Consider the following 20,835-nt stretch of genomic DNA (forward strand, 5'->3'; position numbering starts at 1 on the left):
GCAGTCGTTTCTTATCGGTCTCGTATTGCATGAATTTGCTCAATGCCGGGTTACCAGTGGCCACATACAGGATCTCATTCGCCGTGGTGACATACGCCCCCGTTACATATAATAAATACGGACGTTGGATTATGTCTAAGGCCCGCTTCATGCGTACCGTTGGATTCCTGTGGCACGTGGCACAGCCATATGACATTTGTGTTAGCACAACTGTGCGGTACAAGATGTTTCTGAAGCCTTGTGTTGTAAGCCCCACTTAAGACCTGCAAGGCACCGCAATCGCTGCAACGTCTCGTCCACTTTTTTCCCTTGTTCTATGTGCACCATAAAATTCAATTGCTCGTCAAAACATACTCCCAAGTACTACAACTTTTTTGAAGACCGTATTCTAGTTGCGTTAATCCATATTTGATGCCTCTTCCTCGTGGGGTGTGGCCAGAAATATTTTGTTTTCTCATGTGCCAGCTGGAGATAGTTTCAGCCAGCCATGTCGTAAGTTTTATAAAGGCTGTATTTGCTGTATCCGTGATTGATGCATTATTCCGACTCGATATCACGAAAACCAAGTCATCTGCAGGTACACATCGGGACCCCAATCAGCTTTTAGGAGTGAGTTCAATACCAGTGACCACAGCAACGGCCCGCTACAGGACCCCCGTCGGTGCAGTTTGATCATTTCCTGGTGCAGAGCGTCAATAGCCTTCTCGGCTGATCCTCCAGCTCGGAAGTCAAATTGCCGAGGGCTCACCCAATCGTTTTGTTCCAAATGATACACTAATCGTTGCGCTATTACTTTTTCGTATACCTTCCCTATCGTTGATAAAAGGCAAATGGGTCTGTATGATCGCAGTAGATTTGGATCCTTGTCTTTCTTAAGAAACAATGGGAGCTTCCCTTTCTTAAAATGATCTGGAAGTGTTGCGCGCAGAAAGATGTCGAAGACGTTGGTTATTGACGTGCTATTGGCCGAAAACAGAGCTTTCAAGATGGGTATACTTATGTTGTCGTGGCCCGGTGCACTTCTTTTGCGTAATCCATCTACTATATGGCGTATCTCCCCTTTACCGATTGGTGGTATCACAGCCGCAATCGACCTGCTTTGTTCCAGTGGTATGTAGTTGTTAGGATCAGGGTACAACTCATTCAGTTGATTCACAGCCGCGTCTAATATCGTTTCATTGGTACGAACGGTTGGCTTCATTTGAATCTGCGGAGGTATTCGTCCGCTTTTAAATACCGCTTTGTATGATGATCCATAAGCCTTGTTTTCACTTTCGCAAAATTTAGCCCAGCTGTCCTGTTTTGCTTTGCTCACTCTTTTTAAGTATTCGGCTCTTGCTTGCTTATAGTGCATTCTTTTGGCGATAGGTTTTTGCGAAAGAAGGGCGCTTTTAAATCCATGGATGGTGGCAGGGGCGTAGCCAGAAATTTCGTTCGGGGGGGGGGGGGACCAAAGTGATAGAACAATAGATTTTGCTATCTTTTTCCCTTTGTTTCATTTTCTCACATTTCGGGGGGACCAGACCGCCAATTCGCCCCTCGCTACACCCTTGGATGGTGGCACGAAATCAGTCAGATCTTGATAAGTCTAATGTGCACTGGCCGACAAAAAACTTCGAGTTTAAGCAACACCACCTATAGAACAAGGACTCTGCACGAAGCTTGTGACGTCAATGAAGGTTTTTGCTCCTATTGTTATTGGATATACCGCAAAAAAAAAGGTAAAGATATCGCATGCGACGACGTGCTACATCCAATGGCAATGGGTGAAATGGCCTTCTTCAGTGACGCGACGAGCTTCGTGCGGAGGTGGTGGCTTATGTCAGTTCGACTGATCGGAAATTCTGATTTCATAGTGGGGGAAAAAAGAAATATTTTATAAAATAACTGCTATTTACGAATATCGTATCAGTAAGGGGCCGTTCAAGTATAACGTCAGCAAATGTTTAGCCATTTTTGGCCCCCCCCCCCCCGTTCAGCAAAATTTCGTCATTAGCTCTGCCCCTCCGAATCCTAACGCATATTGGTGGAATCAGAGACGTACACGGGGGGGGGGGGGGCATTGGGCGACTCGTGTGTCCAACCCCCCCCCCCCCCGACGATCAAAAAAAATATTTTTAATTGAAATTCCGGAAGAAAATAAATTTATATGTTATTATAATCGATTTCATTCAATTTCAATGCCATTTGAAGGCTACGAACTCAAAAAAATTATCTTTAACAAATTCATTGCGACTCGTTCTCTAACCATATAATAGTAAATCTCATAAATGTTCTTGGCCCGCGGACCAAATATGGTCTTGAGCGTTATCTGATGCGGCCTGTCCTCCTCAAACGAAATTTTGTAAAAATGAACTAAGCTGCCCGTGGCACATTTTCAGATCACTTAAATAACCCGGAAAATCACTTAATCACTTAAATTCCAGAACACTTAAGCTCATTTAGAGATCCCTTAAATGACATGTGGCATAGTTTTAGAGCACTGAAGCGGCCCCCGGTGCAGTTCTACATCACTCAAGTTACCCGCGGTACATTCTCAGATTAATTAAGTGATCCACGGCATATAATTACGGTTCATTTGAGTGATGCCTGGCAAAGTTACAGAGCACTTAAGTGGCCCGGACACATTTCCAGATCACTTGGGGATCCGCGAAACATTTAGAGATCACTAAAGTAGCTCTGTGGGGCACTTATCAACACAGGGGAAAGTTACTTCAAGTGCCCACAAACTATCGAAAGGTTGTTCTAATTTTTGGCTCACCGAATAAGATGCCATTAAGAATATTTCATATCTTCATAAAGGGGTGATTAATGACGTAAGCATCATCCAACCCCCCCCCCCGTCATCAAAAGTTAGCAACTCGGAACCACCCCCCCCCCCCATCCCATCGATGCTGACGTAATACTTGAATGACCTCTAAAATACGTGTACGTCAAAACTACTGGAAACGAGGAAATTGGGGAAAAGGTAATTTTTTTATTCTAATTCAATCATATTTAATTATTGAATGAGAATATTTAAAAATAAACTAGACGTACACATTGTATATTTATTTATATATATATGTATATATATATATAAACAAACACTGTGTTATAAAAACGTACGCACAAACGATACTCGTACAAATGAAAAGAATTATAAATAAAGTGTAAAGGGGCCGTTCGAGTATTACGTAAGCACATTTTTGAGCCGTTTTTGACCCCCTCCACCCCCTTTGTCAGCAGAATTTCGTGTTATCACTGCCCCACCAACTCCTAGCGCATATCGATGGGATCAGACACGTACGCGGAAGGGGGCATAGAAGGCTCGTGCCCGCCCCCCCCCCCCAGACGAAAAAAGATTTTTTTTTTTTTAATGCAAAAAATATTTTTAAAAAAATTATAATTTCAAAAGAAAATACTTCTATATGTCATCATAATCGATTTCTGTTAATTTCAATGCTGTTTGAAGGGTAAGAACTCAAAATTTATCTTTAAGAAATTCATTGCGACCCACCATTTAAGCCATATATAACCCCCTTGACCCGAGGACAAAATGCGGCCCTGAAGTTTATCTGATGTGGCTTGCCCCCTCAAACCTAATTTTGTGAAAATGAACTAAGCGGCACATTTACAAATCGTTTAAATGACCCGTTGCACATTTTCAGATCACTGAAGTAGGTCGGGCGCGGTAGCCCGGTCGATAAGATGCTCGGCTAAAGTACCAAAGGATGTTAAGAGGTGTCGCGAGTTCGACACCCGGTTCGTCCTTGTCAGAAAACTTTCCTGACAGGGGTACAACAAAAAACGGCGATTTGACCGCAGTCCCCCATCGAGGGGTTAGCGCACCAACCTCTCGATGAGTATAAAAAACAAGCCTGCCGTTCGGAATCGGCAATAAATTGTAGGTCCCGGTCTAATTAGCCCTCGTGTGCAGAAAATGACCGTGGTGCGACAAAAAAATGATCTAATGACTGAAGTAGATCCTCAAAGATCACCTAAGTAACCCGCGACACAGTTACAGAAAATTTGAACGATACGTGGCACATTTAGAGATCCCTTGAGTCACATGTGGCACAGTTTTAGAGCTCTTAAGCGGCCCCTAGTGCGGTTCTATATCACTCAAGTTACCCACGGAACATTCCCAGATTACTCAAGCGATCCGTGGCATAATTGAGAATCACTTGAGTGATGCTTGGCATAGTTGCAGAGCACTTGAAGGATTCGTGAAACATTTAGAGATCATTAAAGTGACTCTGTAGGGTACTTAGTCAATAGGTAGAATGTTAGTTCAGGTGCCAATTAACTATCGAAAAGTTTTGTCATTAAGAATATTTCATATCTTCATAAAGGGTGGTTGATGACGTAAGCGTCATACAAACCCCCCCCCCCTCCCCTCCTTGTCATCAAAAGTCAGCAAATCGGAAACACACCCCTTCCCCCCATATCGATGCTGACGTAATACTTGAATGACCCAAAACACGATTATTTTCCGTCATAAAATGCAGTGATTTTTTTACCGTCTAGAGCAGACAAATGAATCTACTAAGTTCTATATTGCTAAATGTGTTTTTTTAAATAATTTCTTTCATTCCCGAAAAATTTGTCTTAAGGGAAGAAAACTTCGAATTAAGGGGAAATTTTACCACTAATATACGGGAAAAGAATTCTGGGGCTGAGTAAAATCTTGGATATATCGGAGTTCGACTTATCGCGAATTGACTGTATTTGCTTAAAGGTCTACTATTCCCTCAAGAGAAAAAATAGTGTGGAATGAATGAACGGAGTGAAACATTTTTACAATTCAAGATTCAAGTGGCACTGGGAAGAGAACGGAATGGTAAGTTAGACTCACTGCACGTTAATTTTGTGTTGGCAGAGCATGATTATTTCTGTACTGCATATAGATGTATGAATAATGCCAAAAATGATTTGATAAACACAAATAGTGGATTACACGTATCCAAGGCCCATTTTGACTTCAATACGCCCCTGGGCAAAACAGGTGGAATTAGTGGCCACGCCCCCTCTTGCAATGGGAGTCAAAGATATTTAGTTGGTCAAAGAATATATAATTAAATTTTGGGGGCACAAAACTCGTGAGGCCCATGTCCCACTTTTCAATGTGAAAATCAGGGGTCCTGCTCTTATCATAATACAATACAAAACGACTTTCGCACTCCCCCCCCCCCCCGTATTTTTTGTGACGAGCCACCACTGTATCGTAGATTTGGCATAAAATGTTCACAATATGACAAAATTTATTTATTCGAGATAAAAATGAAGAGGCGAAAAATGATTACTTAAAATATTGGTTAAAAGAGTCCAACACGTTTAACATTTAAACGAATAAAAGACACGACATTTCATTCGAAAACTCAGAATTTATTCAGTGTTGGCCGAGATCAGTGTTGTCTCGTATCCATTTCGTGTATTTCGAAACTTTCGTATAAACACCCGGGATACCCGGTACTCCGCATTTATAACCAAACGAGACTATACCAAGCTGAATAGAATAGGAATCGCTCATTTGCATGACCAGTGGACCTCCAGAGTCACCCTGAAATAACGGTGAAAATCAGAGAATATGAGTCACAAAAAAAAAAAATCTGAAATGTGAAAAAGATTTTTTTTTCAATTCGTCTCTCTCAGTAATTTCGACTTAATAAAGTAGTCATTTGGGATATAAGGCAGATTTTTCTGAATTGGTCGATTCGGAGTTACGGGACTCATTTTTCGCAAAAAAATGCACCGCTATTCCGCTATAATTACACGATTTTTGTTCCTAATTTTTTCCTCACGTTGCTTCAGCCTCTCTACGAAAATTTGCGTAACTCTACGATATCTTCATTTTCGTATCTGATCGCGGAACAGTGGTGCAAACAAAAGGTAGGTATTTCCACAAGTTTCTCGCGCGGCATTTCAAATGTGCAATCGCGCTATTTCCAATGTTATTTAAAAACGATTTTATTTTTTAAACCCACAAATTTATGCATTGAAAGCAAACTTAAATATTAAAGCAGTTAAAGGAGGATAACGACTTAAAATTTCTAAAAATGTGGTAGAAAATCCTTGTAAATTTTAGTAAAATATTTATCCAATTTATCAATGCATTTCCCGACAGTAAATCGACTGAAAAAAAAAACCGATTAATTACAGTATGAAAAAATATATCGTGCACTTTAATAGATGCAAACAACTCTGAAATATTGAAGTATCAGAACTTCAGAAGTGTAAAGATATGCTAGGAGTTACATTTTTAAGAAAATTATTATTGGTATGAATGATTTTTTCTACATATTTTTTGTTATAATATTTATTTGATTTATTATACACCAAAGTTTTAAGATTAGGCAAAATATAAATACATTATAAATTCGGTACAAACTGAAATATTCAAACAGCTAAAGGTGGATTACGAAAATTTCCGCAAATTTTAATAAAATATTTCTATAGTTTCTGAATGCATTTTTCGATAGCAAATCGACTAAAGATAAACAGAAAAATTATTGTATAAAAAAAATATGTATATATTATGCACGTTAATTAGTCGTAAACAGGTGTAAAATATTTAAAAATCGGAACTTAGGAAAAGAAACGACAACTACGTTTTTATAACATTATTGGTTTTAATTTCTTCTGCATGCTTTTGTTATAATACAGTAAAACCTCGTTAATTAAGTCGTCACTCCGGCTAAGCCGTCGTTTTTCTTCAGGCCCTACCAACTTTCATAGACAACAATGTTATTAAACCCTCGGTTAACTCGTCACCATGAAAAAAATTGATAGAAAGGAACAGATTATTTTTATGACACCCACTAAAAAAAGGGCTTGTTAACAGCATTGCCATATGATTAAAAGTCTATAAATAAAAGCCTATGTACCAAAACGGGACAATTTAAGTAACGAAAGTTAAGCTGGGGAAGTTTATTTGTCGACTAAGGTTTTTGGAACGTTAGGGACAGTTCGAGCTAGACCTGATTTCCGCATGGACCCCCAGTAATTTAGGGCTTCCTATTTAAACAAAATACAGTATCTTTCATTCTTTCCAAAGTTCAGGTCTTCTAATGTTTACTTTTCCCTGCCCCGCCCCCCAAATCAAAAGCAGGGGGCCCCCGGGACAAGTGATTTTTCTGAGGCCCTATCGGGCAAATTCTCGAAAAGTTCAACCAGATCTAATTTTTGTGAGGCTCCTTTTCTCTTGAGGCCTTCGAGCCGTGCCCGGGTGGGCCAATGCCTTAAGACGGCATGGGCCAAAAGTGGATCCTGCGTTCGAGATTACCTTTTAGTTGTATCGTGGACTACCGATGAAGAATTAGAACACTGAAATTAAATTTTTCAAAATAAGGTAAAAAATTTCTATTTTTTATTTTGCTATCTATAAATTGTATTAATATTGCAATTTTCATTCATATTTTAATAAATGTTATATTAGTTTAAATTTATACGATTTTTTCACACTATTGCACATTGAAACTGACGGCACTCCGCTTAAGCCGTCATGATTTTTCGATAACATTTTTTAGGTGACGACTTATCGAGGTTTTACTGCATTTAATTGATTTACGGTACTTGTATTTTAAGAGTCCGCAAAATATATTGTAAAATGTATGACATCAGCAAAAATAATTTAAATGTTTAAATCATTTTCTGACGAGGAGTGAGAAAAAAAAAAGTGGGTAACTTTCACGAGCTAGATTCGAACCTCGGTCTTAAGGTCCACAGCCGGATACACCATCACCTACGTTGATTCGGCAGACGGAATAGGTACTAAAACTGTTTATCCACCAAAAGCATATACTTTTAATGTAAAATTTCTTTTTCTCGAAATGTATTACCACCTTCATCACTCGCTACCACGGAATTTTAATTGTTCCCTTATGCGATTTAAAATGAACAATTTTGTTTGGCGTACAGAGTATTAATCTTTCAGAATACATTCCAGTAATTACATAACGAAGCCACCTCGTGACCGAAAGCACAACAGATCGTACGATATTAATGTAGTGGAAAACCAAGAAGAGACGTGATAGGCTGAAATTGTGTAATCGCGGAATAGCGGTGCATCTGCGAAATTAGCTTACGGGACAGGTCACAGTGAGTTTTGATCAGATTTCTGACCAGATGGATGTCAGAAGTGTCTCAGATCTGTACTATTTTGGACGCGAGTCTTTCCTAGGAAGTGTCTTTTAGGTTTCACAATCATCGGGAATAAAATGTATTTTCCCGAGAAAGTGGTAGTGGGTGTCTAAAGTCCCATACTATCATCGGGAATCAAATTTATTCCGCCGAATGAATCAACTCAGGGTTCTGCCGCCGGTCTTATCCGGTTACCAAGATCTTTTCAAGCCCAGCTTCACGGTAGTCTGGAACAAAGTGTATGTATGAAATGGTCTGAGTGCTTATCTAGTGCGGTTTCTGATTTTTTTTTTTTTTTTTTTTTTTTGTGCTACCATCTATATTTCGAATTATAAGTGAAGTGTAATGATCGTATATTTTTACTGTTGTAGGCCTGTTGCTCTCTGTGACGAGACTTTACAACGGGGAGATTGCCTCACATTCGCGTCTCGAAGCTGGAAATTACAGAAAACCAACTTCGCCCGACAAACACTGTGGAGCCGGTGGCGGTTAATTTACATTTATTCTCTCAAGGAAGTATCTCATGTCGCATATTACCATCGTGAATTGAATATGTTTCCCCCAAGAAAGTGTCTCGGCTCCCACACTATCATTGAGAAACAAATATATTCCCCCACAAGGCAGTGTCTCAGATGCCATAATATCACTGGACATTGAACAAATTTTCCCAAAGAAGTGTCTCACACTTCCATACTATTATTGGAGTGTTTCCAAGGAGGTGCTTCGGGTCTTTACTGTTTTCTGAGAATCACACGAAATTTCCCATGAAGTGTCTCTCGTCAGTGACTCTCTTATATTTTCAAGGAGGAAACGACAAGCAATTCCTCCAAAGGAGTGTCTCGGGTCTCACACTTCTCCCGGGAATGAGTTGCCTCCAAGAGAGTGTCTTAGGTCCAATCCTATCTGACATTCAATCCTTTAAAAATGTCTCAGGTTCCATTTTTTTCTTCGAAAGACGCGTATTTTCCCTGAAAAAGTGTCTCAGGTTCCATACTCTTCCTTGTGAATGACACGAATTTCCGTGGGGAAGTGCCTCAGGACACAATTTTTTGCCTGAATGACACGAATTCCTCAAAGGATTGTCTTAGATATGTACCGTAATTGTTTCGAAAACGAGATGAATTATGAATAAAAAATTTAGATCGCAAATAAGACATACCAAACATGAATCTTTACCGCCTTCAGCTAGACCAGCACAGATGAAGAGATCGGTGATTCCCCGCGGGGTACGTGTGTGGTTTACCCTGGAATAAGCCGCGTTACACTTGTCTAATGGCACAACCGGAAGCTCGACCTCCTGTAGGAGGTCGCTAGGTTTCGCAACCACTGAAATAAAATAATGGAGCATAGGAATTATCTCAACAGAGAAAGAAAGAAATCTTAGGGTTATCGTAGAGAACCTTACCGTAATCTAGGTAACCCCATCCAGTGACAGTGACGTTCCGTAACAAGCTGCCCAGTTTATCTTTTAGAGACAATGAAGGCAAGCATACGGGGTTTACCTTCGAACTAAGTACGGCCGGCCTGTCCAGCGTCAGCAGGGCAATGTCGTTGTAATCCTGTTCGTTGACGTAGTCAGGATGTACGAGGATCTTCTGCACAAAGTACCAATCTCCATCAACGGGTTCGATGTTGTGGGCGCCGACGAGCAGTTTGACCTCTGACGGATTACTTGAGAAAAATACATATGACCGATGTCTGTTAACAATGTTAATAAACATCTTCACATGAGTTACATATGCTTATGTACTTGAATAATAGAGTCAGGGACGCCGTAAGTCAAAAATGATTGGTGTTCGAAGTGTGCTTGATTTGCAAAATAATAATAAAAAATTTCTTCAGATAGAATAAAATAATTCACTACCGACCATACGTCCCGCTTTCAAGAGGAATATTCCGTAATGCTTCAGGTGGATGTTCTGGACTGGATGGGATGTGAATTCACTTTATCACCACTGAATCAACATTTCGAAAGTCTGCCAAAGTATAATTTATTCTGGGCAACATGTTGACCAGGTATCTAATTGCGTATCTGTTGCGTATTATATTAATTTCTTGCATGTATTGTGGGTTCGGATTGAATTCTGTGTATGCAATGTTTGGCGGAGATAGATTGTATTTTTATTATTAACATGTGCACGCACAAAAAACGCATGGTGGACTTGAGAAGATGCGGGAAAACCCATGATTGCAACTAAGGCAGTTCAGGAAGTCTACTGCCTTGGGCATTGGACCAGAAAGGGTGCTGAATTTACTCTATTTTTCGTGAAAAATTATGGGGAGACTAGGACACCAAACTGGCGCTATCCCCCAAGCGACAGAATAAATTTCCTTTTTAGCTGGGAGTCGAAAGTTGATGAGGTTAGGTGATGCCATACGAATCACTTGTCTTACGCTTTCTTAATAGTAATTTATCATTTTTAAAATATATGTTTATTACCAATTAGAATTTCGTGCACATAAATTAACGCTCTTTTTTTTAAACTCCCCGAATATGTCATTTGAATGATCGAGAAAATATGCACATAAAAATTGTGAAATTCTGTTGTAAACCAAAAAAGTATCGGAAAATGGATCTTCCCACATCCTTGACAGCCGGGAAAACAGGTCGGTATTTCTCACGGGCCACTTTCCAAACTCAATTTACAGTGTAAAAGACATTAGGGGTTCCGAATTCATGCCGGTCTGCAGTGGTACAGCTCTCTCAGCCCTAACCCCTTTCCCATGCGTTGACAGGGCTACAATTACAAGAAGCGTGGTCCGGTGAGGAAATAACGGGGCAAGATTATTCGTATCACCAATTTCGGGGCACCAAAAATGTTTAGGACTCCCTTCGCCTCCATTTTATATATATATTTTTAGGGAGAGGATAAGTCGGCATCCATTTCTCCGGAATATATAGAAATGCTGGAAATATGTATAAAAAAATGTAAGCACACGACTAAATGTAAATTAACACAAAAATTGATGAAAATTCAGCACTGAAGGTAAATTCAAATAATGAGAGAGAAACTAATGAAATTTTTAGGCGATGAATCAAAAAAAAGATTTAAAGAAATAATTCCAGCACCACCAATGAAAAGTAAGAATTGATGAAAGGAATATTCCAGAATTTTGAGATAAATTCATAATCAACGGCAGAAAAAAAATTACAAAATTGATGACAACTCGGAATTAATGCAAAAATAATTTCAGAATTGGGGTGAAAGCCTAGAAAAATTTTCTGTGGGTTCAGGCAACATCTCACCTACCTTCTATAGGTGGTATTGGTTCAAGGCACAATAAAGGGCGGTGCGGTCGCAACTGTCACACACCCCCTAAGGGTGGCTCTGGTTTGGGCCATTTTTTCCAGCATGGCCCAGGTTCTTCGATCACCTGCACCTTCGTTGAGACAGCGGCGGGCCATGATCCACTTAGAAGAAGGAGGTATGAGTCATTTAATCGTTTGTTTGTTCAAAATTTTAACCCTCGTGCTGAAAATAGCTGCAGTACGCATTTGAGAACTTTTTTCCTATCAATTCAAATAAATTGTATGTTCATTAAAACGTCCCCCCAGAATTGAAATTGAAACCCACCACCCCCCACAGAATAATATTGCGGGTCATTTGAATGTACTGTAAAATTGAGCACAATCGATAAATACCTTTTGAATTGTTAATTTATCATTGTTACGTACTTGGTTGGCTATCTATGCAAGTGAAACCGAATTTTAGTAGTACCAGAATATATTTTGGGGTACCTAAGGCCTTTTCAAGAACATCATGAAACATTTTTTTCAAGGCGGTTTCCTATACGAGGCTGGACTTCCGACTTAAATTTACACACGTCTCGGAAATCTTTGTACTGGGTCTAGTAATAATGAGACCCTCTTATGCACGAGGTCTCCGAGCAGTGCCTGGGTGGGGCATGTGTAAGGATCGCACTGAAGTTAGGGCCGGAAATAAGAGGGGGGGGGGCAGAGGACAACTGTCCCGGGTTGAAAAATTTAGGAAGCGTCAGTTTTAGGGGAAGGGAACAAAGAGCACCATTTTAAAATTATCGAATTTTAAAGTTGTGGGCACCGTAAACCTCTTGGTTACGACCCTGATGAAAGAACCGTCTATGCCAGTTGTTCTCAAAGTGTGCTCCGCCGCTTTCTGGAGCATCACGACAAGTTGGTTTATTGATGTGTGCCCATGCAAGACTTTGAAGTGGTCCGGGGAGTCGAGGATAAACAATGACAAAAACAAGGGAGCCGTGAGCGGAAAAAGACTGAGAAATGCCGCCCTACGCCCATAAAACTACTTCTTATGGGGGGGGGGGGAGAGGAGCAAGCGAACTAATAGATATGGAAAAATAAGTCGAGAGATCTTAGTAAACGCATTGCTATACACGAGGCTGCCTGTACCAGACGCGGAGCTCGGTGCGAAAATTATTTCGGAGCTTATATATATATTCTTCGTGGGGGGGGGGGGGAATCGAGTGTTCAAAGATTCATGCATTTTCACAGAATATGTATACAGAAATACTAAAAAAATATAGACATTTAAATCTGTAAATTAACACAAAAATTAAAATTTTGAATCGATAAAAGTTTCACATTAACGGACGGAAAAAAAAATCACAGGATTTTAAATTCAGAATTAATGGGGAAAATCCCGGAATCGATTGAAATTGAGGATTGATGAAAGAAAAAATCAGATTTTGCGATCGGGGTCGAGTACGAAAAAAAGTAAAAAAATGCAAATTCATGCCTGTGATGGCATAATACCTAAAATTTATTGAACGGGAATATAGCTTTAACAACAAGCAATTTCTGAACTGCAGTTTTCCCCCCGCCATATGGTCACCACCGAATTCTGGTGGAATAAAAAGTTTTGTGGAAGGCTGGCCTGAGGAGCGAGGTCTATCCAGTCTTTTGCGGCGACATTTCTGGGTTTCTCAATGACGGATGAGTAATAAAAGAAAGGACATGTGTTCCCCCTGAGTATAACAATTTCGTTTTTATTTTCCCACTAGCTAGAATACCCGGCGCTGCCCGGGTTTTCTTCAGTGAGGCTGTTTGGATCACGTGATATCTCCCTCTTTCTTTGAGGGACATGCAAACCGTGTCCAAGTTAACCGATATGGCGACTTCCTGCGCGACTTCATGAAATAAACAAATCTAGATTTAAAGAAACATAGAAACGAATATATTTTTCCCCCTTTTTTTAAGGGGCGCTAGGTATTTCGATCCCCCCCCCCCTGAACTTTAAGTTATCCATCTGCTTGTTTCAGCTTTCAAAAATGCTTAATTGAAGCTGTGGAATTTCTTCGATTTACTTTACGGGCCCACAATTAATTTTAAAACATCCTAAACTATGAATTTGTGCAGTTGAATATCAAAAGACAATACGGAGACATTAATTTTAATACTTGAGAAGATATAAATAAAAAGTTGAAATCAATGTTATTGCATGAATGTCCAACTCAAAAGTAGGTCCGGCTAATTACTTCATATTTCATCTCCCGAGCTTCGTATATCTCTAATTAAACTCAATATTTCAGAAATCTAGAATTCAATACAATTTTTAAAATTATCGATGTGACAGAAAACCCCACAAAATTTCAGCATTTCTACAGTAAAATGGGCAATTTTAACACTGATTTCTATGAGGATCACCCTTTTCCTGACTCTCAAAGCGATGCCGATGATGATTATGATGTCAATTCAAAAAGCCTCGTTACTGGCAGGATTGAAAATGTAGCAAACCATTATAAAGGCATAAACTATTATACATATACTAACAGGATTAAAGAAGTGACAAACCGTTGTAAAGGCATATACACGTCTGAAACGCATTGCTAGGGAACCACGGTAACCAAAGTAAACGTTCGGAAAGTGATTGTTAAGGCCCAAAAACCATTGTTGCCGGACAGTTTTTTGCCCATTTGGGGCATTTGCCCTGGTCTGACGAAATTTTAAAGTAGCCTATCGTTCAAGTCGGGTCGCATTTGGTATATATGCAAAATTTGGCGACGATCGATCTAAAATTGTAGATTTGTATAGAGAACATACACACACACAGACACACAGACACACAGAAAATCAATTTTATATATATAGATTATATTTTTTGTGAAAAGGGCTGACACCTCTTGCTCACAATCCGGTCCTTTTGTGTACAGTCCAATCTGCGTTTTAAATTACTGTAGGTTGGACTGCTGGACGAAGGCTATACAACAAAGTGGGGCTACCATTTGATTGCGATTGCCATGATAATAAAAGCGATTAAAAACGCTCTGCTTCAAAAAGAATTTGAGCAACCCATCGCAGAGACGTGTTGGGGTAAGGGAGGAGGAGCTGTTCCAGGAAATGGAAAGAAGGTTCACAGTGCAAAGTGGGGTGTCATCCCTGCTCAGAAAAATCCGCTGGGGTTAAGTAGACACTGGCCGTTTTTGAATATGAATGATGAGCGAGATCTGCATTGAGAAACTCTTGTCCTTTTGCGGGCCAGCATACCAGCCAAAAGTAGCGGGCGAAGGCAAAACACGAATTCACTTGGAATTTCGATAGCGACAGGCTTTTCTCGCGCTCTTATTGCCCGGTTTAGATAGGCTACAAAAGCGTGATCCGTGCAAAGTCGGATCCTTTATATCTTTCCTATCGAAATCACGGCTTGCTACCTACATGGGGACACATACATAGATGAAAATTGAAAATTCATCGCACAAAATCTCAAAAAGCCGAGATCCAGTGATACTAACTAGATGAAAGCGGTGTCTAAATACTTCGGAAGCATTCGAACTGAGATCCAAGTTTATTCGAGCAGTTGTCACCCAAGGAACATAAGACGTATTCAAAGCAACGTCCGTTGTGACAAGGAACACTTATTCAAGAAAGCGTTCCAGGACTGGTGTAGACTGTCTGTCAGAACAGGACATAAGGGCACATACGAAATTGGGGAATCAATCACTGACCACGGATGCCGGAAGTCAAAAATGACTGGTATTGCTCAAAGTTTGTGAGACATTTTTCAGTACGGGGGTCATAACAACACATATTTCATATTGACCATGCGTCCTTTTTTGAACTAGAATGTCCCGTTTTCAATCCCCAATCTGTATTTGATTTCAGCGAGATGACGGGTAATTCCGCCAACTTTTGTGGAAAAAACATTTTCACCTCAGCAAAATATGGTAAATCTATGGGTGCCTCAAGATAAAAAATTTAAAGTTTTTTTTTTGAATGAATTAAAATATCAATAGAAGAGTTGCATATAGCATTTATATGCATTTTCTTTCTATTTCGCGGTTTGTTTTAAATTCTTTTTAAAGGTTAGCGATTCGAAATTTCTCTGGGAGAGATACTCCCGGTCCCTCCCACAAAGCTTGGTTCTGCGCACGTTTCTGAGCCTGCGTGCACTATATGTAGGCCTATTAATGTTATACATACGCTTAAATACATGAGTATAATTACATAGTAACAAATCAACGCATAGTGACGAATCCAAAACAAAATTTGGGTGTCAACAAAATATTATAGGCACCATGATTTTTTCCCCTACAAAATCCGTCCAAAAATGTGTATTCTGACTCTTACTCATGATCCCCTTCCATGCTAGCAGACAAGTCGACGTAATTTCCGATAATTCTGTACTGTCCTCAGACTTAGTTATCAGTAGAGCTCGGATTATATGCACTAAAAAACAGGCGAAATATGCTCTAAAAATATGCAAATATGCACTTAAAAATGCAAAAATATGCACTTAAAAATGCAAAATATGCATTTAGAAATGCAAAAATAAGCACTTGAAAATGCAAAAATAAGCACTTAAAATGCCGAAATACGCACTTAAAATGCCGAAATATGCACTTAAAATCCCAAAATATGCATTAAACACCCCAGAATGGCACTAGAAATCTTGAAAAAGTCCGAAATATGTACAAAAAATAAGAAAATATGCATTAAAAAAACTCTCCATGCAAAAAAAAAAAGCAGATGTGTTTCTGAAAGGCATCTTTTCTATTTCTTAGTGCATATGTATTCATTTACAAAAAATTATCTCCTTATATTTATACAGTCAAACCTCGTTAATGAGTCACTCTTGGGAGATCAAAAATATGACTTAGTAAGCGGAGTGACTCGTTAAACGGAGTAAGCCATAGCTGTGCCAATTCCTACCTGAGGACAATTGGGACTTCCTAAAAGTGACCCGATAAGCGGAGTGGCGTGTTAACCGGGTGACGCACTAATGAGGTTTGACTGTATATACCGCATATGCAAATAACTTCTACATATTTTTTATTCAGACATTTTTAATTTTTAGTTTGTTGTAGCTGCTCAATAACGAAAAAACTAGTAAGAAAAGAATTTCGACACTATTTCTAAAACAAATTTAACACTTTGATATATCTCTAGAAATAGCCTTACAATAAAACAATTAGTATTCGTAAAATACTTTATAAATATGCATTAATTCACTAAATTTCACCTGCGGGGAAAAAACCGATGTTATGAAAATATTATGAACAATATTTATTTGAAAAATTATAAAAAAAAATTGAGTGAGCTTAAATAAACCTTCAAAAATATGCACTTATACAGAAAATTCTTTGACTTTATGCATTTATATGCATTAATGCTGAAAAAGGCCAAAATATGCAAATGCATATGCACATATGCATTTGCATATAATCCGGGCTCTAGTTATCAGTTATCATACATGGAAATATTAGGCGTCAAAGCCAATTTCTTAGTCAACGTGGTGACCCAGCGCCTGGGCACTGTATATGGGTGATTTCTCCATCAGATAATTTTGAACTGAAATTTTTCAACGGAAAGAATTTTGGAATTTTTTGAACCAAATCTTATAATTACTATTGTGCAAGAAGACACTCTCTGAAATGAAAAAGTGTGGTTTTTTCCTCTCAAAAAAAGGCTCAACGACGTCTTTTCCGTCGCTTAGAAATAAAATTTTAAAAACAGTTGACTGAATTTAGTACTGATAAAAGGATACGAAAATGCATAATAATAAAATAATAAGAAATAACAAAAAAAAAAATGATCGATAATAATAAATAACTGAATTGATAACATTTGAGAAATAACATGAGATAATATCGGAGGGCCACGACGAATAACTTCGAGGGCCAAATCTGGCCATGCGTTGAAGACCCCTGGCTTACAGAGGTCTTGGCTGTACTTAATATGGAAGGCTGCATAGATATAAAGATGTCATACTTTCGCAAGATAGACACGTCAATCAGAAAACCCATGTTTCCATGATAATATCTCCTTTATTTTTCCTTCCTCTACCCTATCTTTTCTATCATAATTCTTGAAAATTTCAAAAAAAGGGCGAAGGGGGTTTATTGATGAATTTTTTCTCAGGAATGACCCCTCGAAAATTTAAAAATATACCTCTAAATCTATTTTTCTGAACTGATAATTAATACACTGCACTAATACTTTCTTCTGATTTTCTTATCTTTGTCACGAGTGCACCTTACACACGAGGCTTTTGCCAGAGAGTATCGCTGGAGGTTGGACGACGAACATGTCGCGCTTGAAGAGTCGTTAATTTACTCTCTCTCCCCTCCTAACCCCGGGTCGAGATCCCTCAATGTAGGGGACGCAAGAAACCTTGCCCTGAGATGAGTGAGTGATTCAAACTACTGTATATATATAATTATTGTGTGTTTAATTTGGTGAAGTGAGAGTGTCCATGTTGAATGTAAATTGTATCGAGTTTAGTGTAATTCACGGTGTCGAAGTATTTTCAATGAATGAATAAAATTAAATTGTAATTCTCTAATTGGAAAGGTTATTATTATTTTCGCAAATACCTGTTTATAATTGTCAAGTAATATATAATACGGAAAGTATCGTCAGTATTTCTCAACATCTCACTAACTTTTTTGTAAGTACTGCAATAATCTATCCCCTTTTCAACCAATGCTGTTATACCTTACTCACCAGCCAATACGGTCAGGCCAGGGCCGTTTCAAGGGCATCATGGATCCCCGGGGCAAGTGATTTTTCTGAGGCCCTACCTGGTAAACTCTCGACAACTCTGCAACTAGTTGTTTTTCTGAAGCCCGTTCAGACGGCCCTGATCATGGCGAAATGATGAGACGTGAACGAAGCAGAGCACTTTTCTTGCTCAATTTATTTAACGTTTAATAAACTAACACCCTCGACCAGACATGTTAAGTAAAATTTCTAAATAATTTTTGAATTTCAAAATTCCTTTTCCCGGACTTGACAAAATTTTTCTCTTGCAGACGTACACACATTTTTCACTAACCCACACACATACGACCTCGTCTTTCCCTTCACACGGGTTCCCCAAGGGAGCCAAATTTTTAAGCCAGCAAATAGCACAAATCGGGCGGGGCCCTGCACAAATTTTTCTTATACGGATACGGAAGTAGCGATTTGTTTATTTTTTTAGTATGTTTTCAGGGGCGAAACTAATACCAAATAAATTAGGATCCATATTTAGAATTTTTAAAGGCATATTTGGGAGGGCACTTTAAATTAGAAATTATCTATTGGCTGACTATATAATTTCTAGCGATTGGTATTGCTCGCGCAACACGAACAAATATCTTTCGGCGTCCCTGAATATAGCTATAAAATGTATATACTACATACTTTTGAACAACGCAATGTGCTGCTGTTAGGACGTAATGTTGACTTATCAAAGATGCACCGCATTTGAACTTCCAGTCGGATTCATTTTTTTTGAACATGGCAATCTGTAAGAGTCACAGACACAGATTTTAATGCATCCTGCATACATAGACGTACGCAAATATTGGGAGGAGGGTTATTCTCCTACTCTCCGAACCGAGGTTATGATGTATTTTTTGAAGTAAAAACACCCCCTCCCTGAGAAAAAGAGTTTATTTCCCCCCCCCTTTCGCGGGAGAAGATGTGATAGAACACAGCTAACCAGATCGTGGCCCGTTGCTCTGGCTCAATGAAGATATTTTAGCAGTTGGTCGAAAAAGACTTCGGCCATGCTGGAAGCCGTGCATATAAATGTTGTGAAACTAACGTGAAGTCTATTTCTGTGTAATGCTTGTAATGTGTAGTGCTGCCATATGCCGTCAATTTTTATAACTATGAGTGAAGTGTAGTGATTGAATAATTGTATCGTTGTAGGCCTATTGCTTTCTGTGACGTCTTTTCAACGGTAAGATCGACTCGCAATCACGCCTCGAAGTTGGGAACCATAGAAAACCAACTTCAGCCGGCCACTGTGGTATGGCATGTCAGCATCAGCATTAGGTTGGATTCACCGTGTCGTTGGATTCACACGGCACAAAATATTAAAAAAAATTAAAATACCACAAAATTGTCTGTCTGTTCCTGCACGATACGATTCATTGGTTTTATATTAAAAAATGTCTGTCGTGTCTGACACGACCCGGTGAGTGTCTGTAGATGTCAATCGACTCTTAAGCTCTTTTATGTTAGTGAACATTTCACCTTTTTTATATGGATGCTATGATTAAAATGATGGACGTTTCGACTCTATGAAGATTGAAAGCATCGCCATCAACTACAGAGGCGCTGACATGAAGAAACATTGAGGGGAAGGAGAGATGGTGGTATTGAAAGTTGCCAGAGGTGTCTCGTGTGTATACGGAAATCATGAGCGCAAGTAGGGTAAGGGGTTCCATTCTCTCTCAAAAGTGAGGAACGGTATAGGTATGAACTTTTTTTCTTCCCGGGGGGGGGGGGGTTCGTTTCTTGACAAAATGAATGAATTGGATGTCGTATCTCACCATCCATGGCCACGAGTGTGCCACCGCAGTGATTCCTTGCGATATAACTTTACCATGGATATCTTGCCTCTTTCGCCCTAAACAAACAAACGGTACATGTAAATTGTAAGGAATCAAAAATACAAATAATTACTTCAATTAATACATAAATTAAACCCAAAATTCTTCGAAAAATTTCACCTGAGGCTCTTTCAAACAATCCTTTTACTAGTCGACTCCAGCTGCTCCTATGACGACCCGGGAAACGATTCCCGCAACCTGCAGAAAATGGATTATGATTCATCGGTTGAATAAAAATCGAAAAATATTTCAAAACTTAATCGTTAACGTTTTCTGTGGTTGAAAACCGGTTGAGAAAAATTGCACGAAACCATACCTGGGAAAACTATATCGACTTCCGCGTCTTCTATTCCGTAATTGTAGATCTCCGACGGTTTAGCTGTTGTGGTCATTTTCGGTTCGTAAATCACGAAATAAAGTAAAAAATTACTAACAAAAAAGGGAAAAATTAACGAAATCTGCACATACGCTATGACTTCATGCAACAGTAAATAATGACATCTAGATACATTTTCTTGTAATCTAATTACATACATACATACATACATAATCTGGAGTTCAGTTATATAATTTGTCTAAAAAAAATTGATTTCCATCCAAGGAAAATTCGATTAAGAGGTTTTGAAAAAAAAATTGATTTTAAATAATCGAGTCAAAACTTAAAAAAATTTTAAGCTAAAAATTATGTACGATTTTCTATAATTGTTATTTCCAGTCATTGGCATATGAATTAAATGAAGAAATCAAAATAAACCTGATATTTCCTGTGCAGTAAAATTTCGAAAACTTATCAGGCAAGAGGTTTAAGTACCACATTAATCAATTCGTAACATACGAACTGATTTTTGTAGAAAAAATATTTTTTAATGGTTAGGCCCTAATAACAACTGAAATGAG

At 38.8% G+C, this 20,835-nt stretch overlaps 2 protein-coding genes across 3 annotated transcripts in view; both read right to left on the reverse strand.

Annotated features, from left to right (window-relative positions):
* LOC149082178 (venom protease-like) overlaps positions 1-20,835 on the reverse strand; it is a 142,321-nt gene that overhangs the window by 94,275 nt on the left and 27,211 nt on the right. The gene's annotated exons all lie outside the window — the stretch shown is intronic.
* Positions 5,341-20,330, reverse strand: LOC149082182 (clotting factor G beta subunit-like). The gene is made up of 7 exons (XM_089236945.1): positions 20,255-20,330; positions 20,059-20,136; positions 19,879-19,955; positions 18,740-18,843; positions 9,527-9,819; positions 9,281-9,447; positions 5,341-5,542 (listed from the first exon to the last, which is right to left on the reverse strand). The coding sequence occupies exons 1-7, from the start codon at positions 20,328-20,330 to the stop codon at positions 5,372-5,374; spliced, it is 966 nt and encodes a 321-aa protein (XP_089093071.1). The 3' UTR covers positions 5,341-5,371.

Source organism: Pholcus phalangioides, unplaced genomic scaffold (assembly GCF_987345545.1).
Source record: "Pholcus phalangioides strain wild (caught in Gottingen) unplaced genomic scaffold, Ppha-v1.0 ptg000009l_1, whole genome shotgun sequence".
NCBI lineage: Eukaryota > Metazoa > Arthropoda > Arachnida > Araneae > Pholcidae > Pholcus > Pholcus phalangioides.

Excerpts from the sequence above, each read along its gene's own strand:
- LOC149082182 (XM_089236945.1), bottom strand. The coding sequence starts at position 20,330 with ATGACCACAACAGCTAAACCGTCGGAGATCTACAATTACGGAATAGAA. Across the intron at positions 18,844-19,878 it reads CACACTCGTGGCCATGGATG|ATTGCCATGTTCAAAAAAAA; the intron begins GTGAGATACGAC and ends TGACTCTTACAG. Across the intron at positions 9,448-9,526 it reads ATGGGGTTACCTAGATTACG|TGGTTGCGAAACCTAGCGAC; the intron begins GTAAGGTTCTCT and ends ATTTTATTTCAG.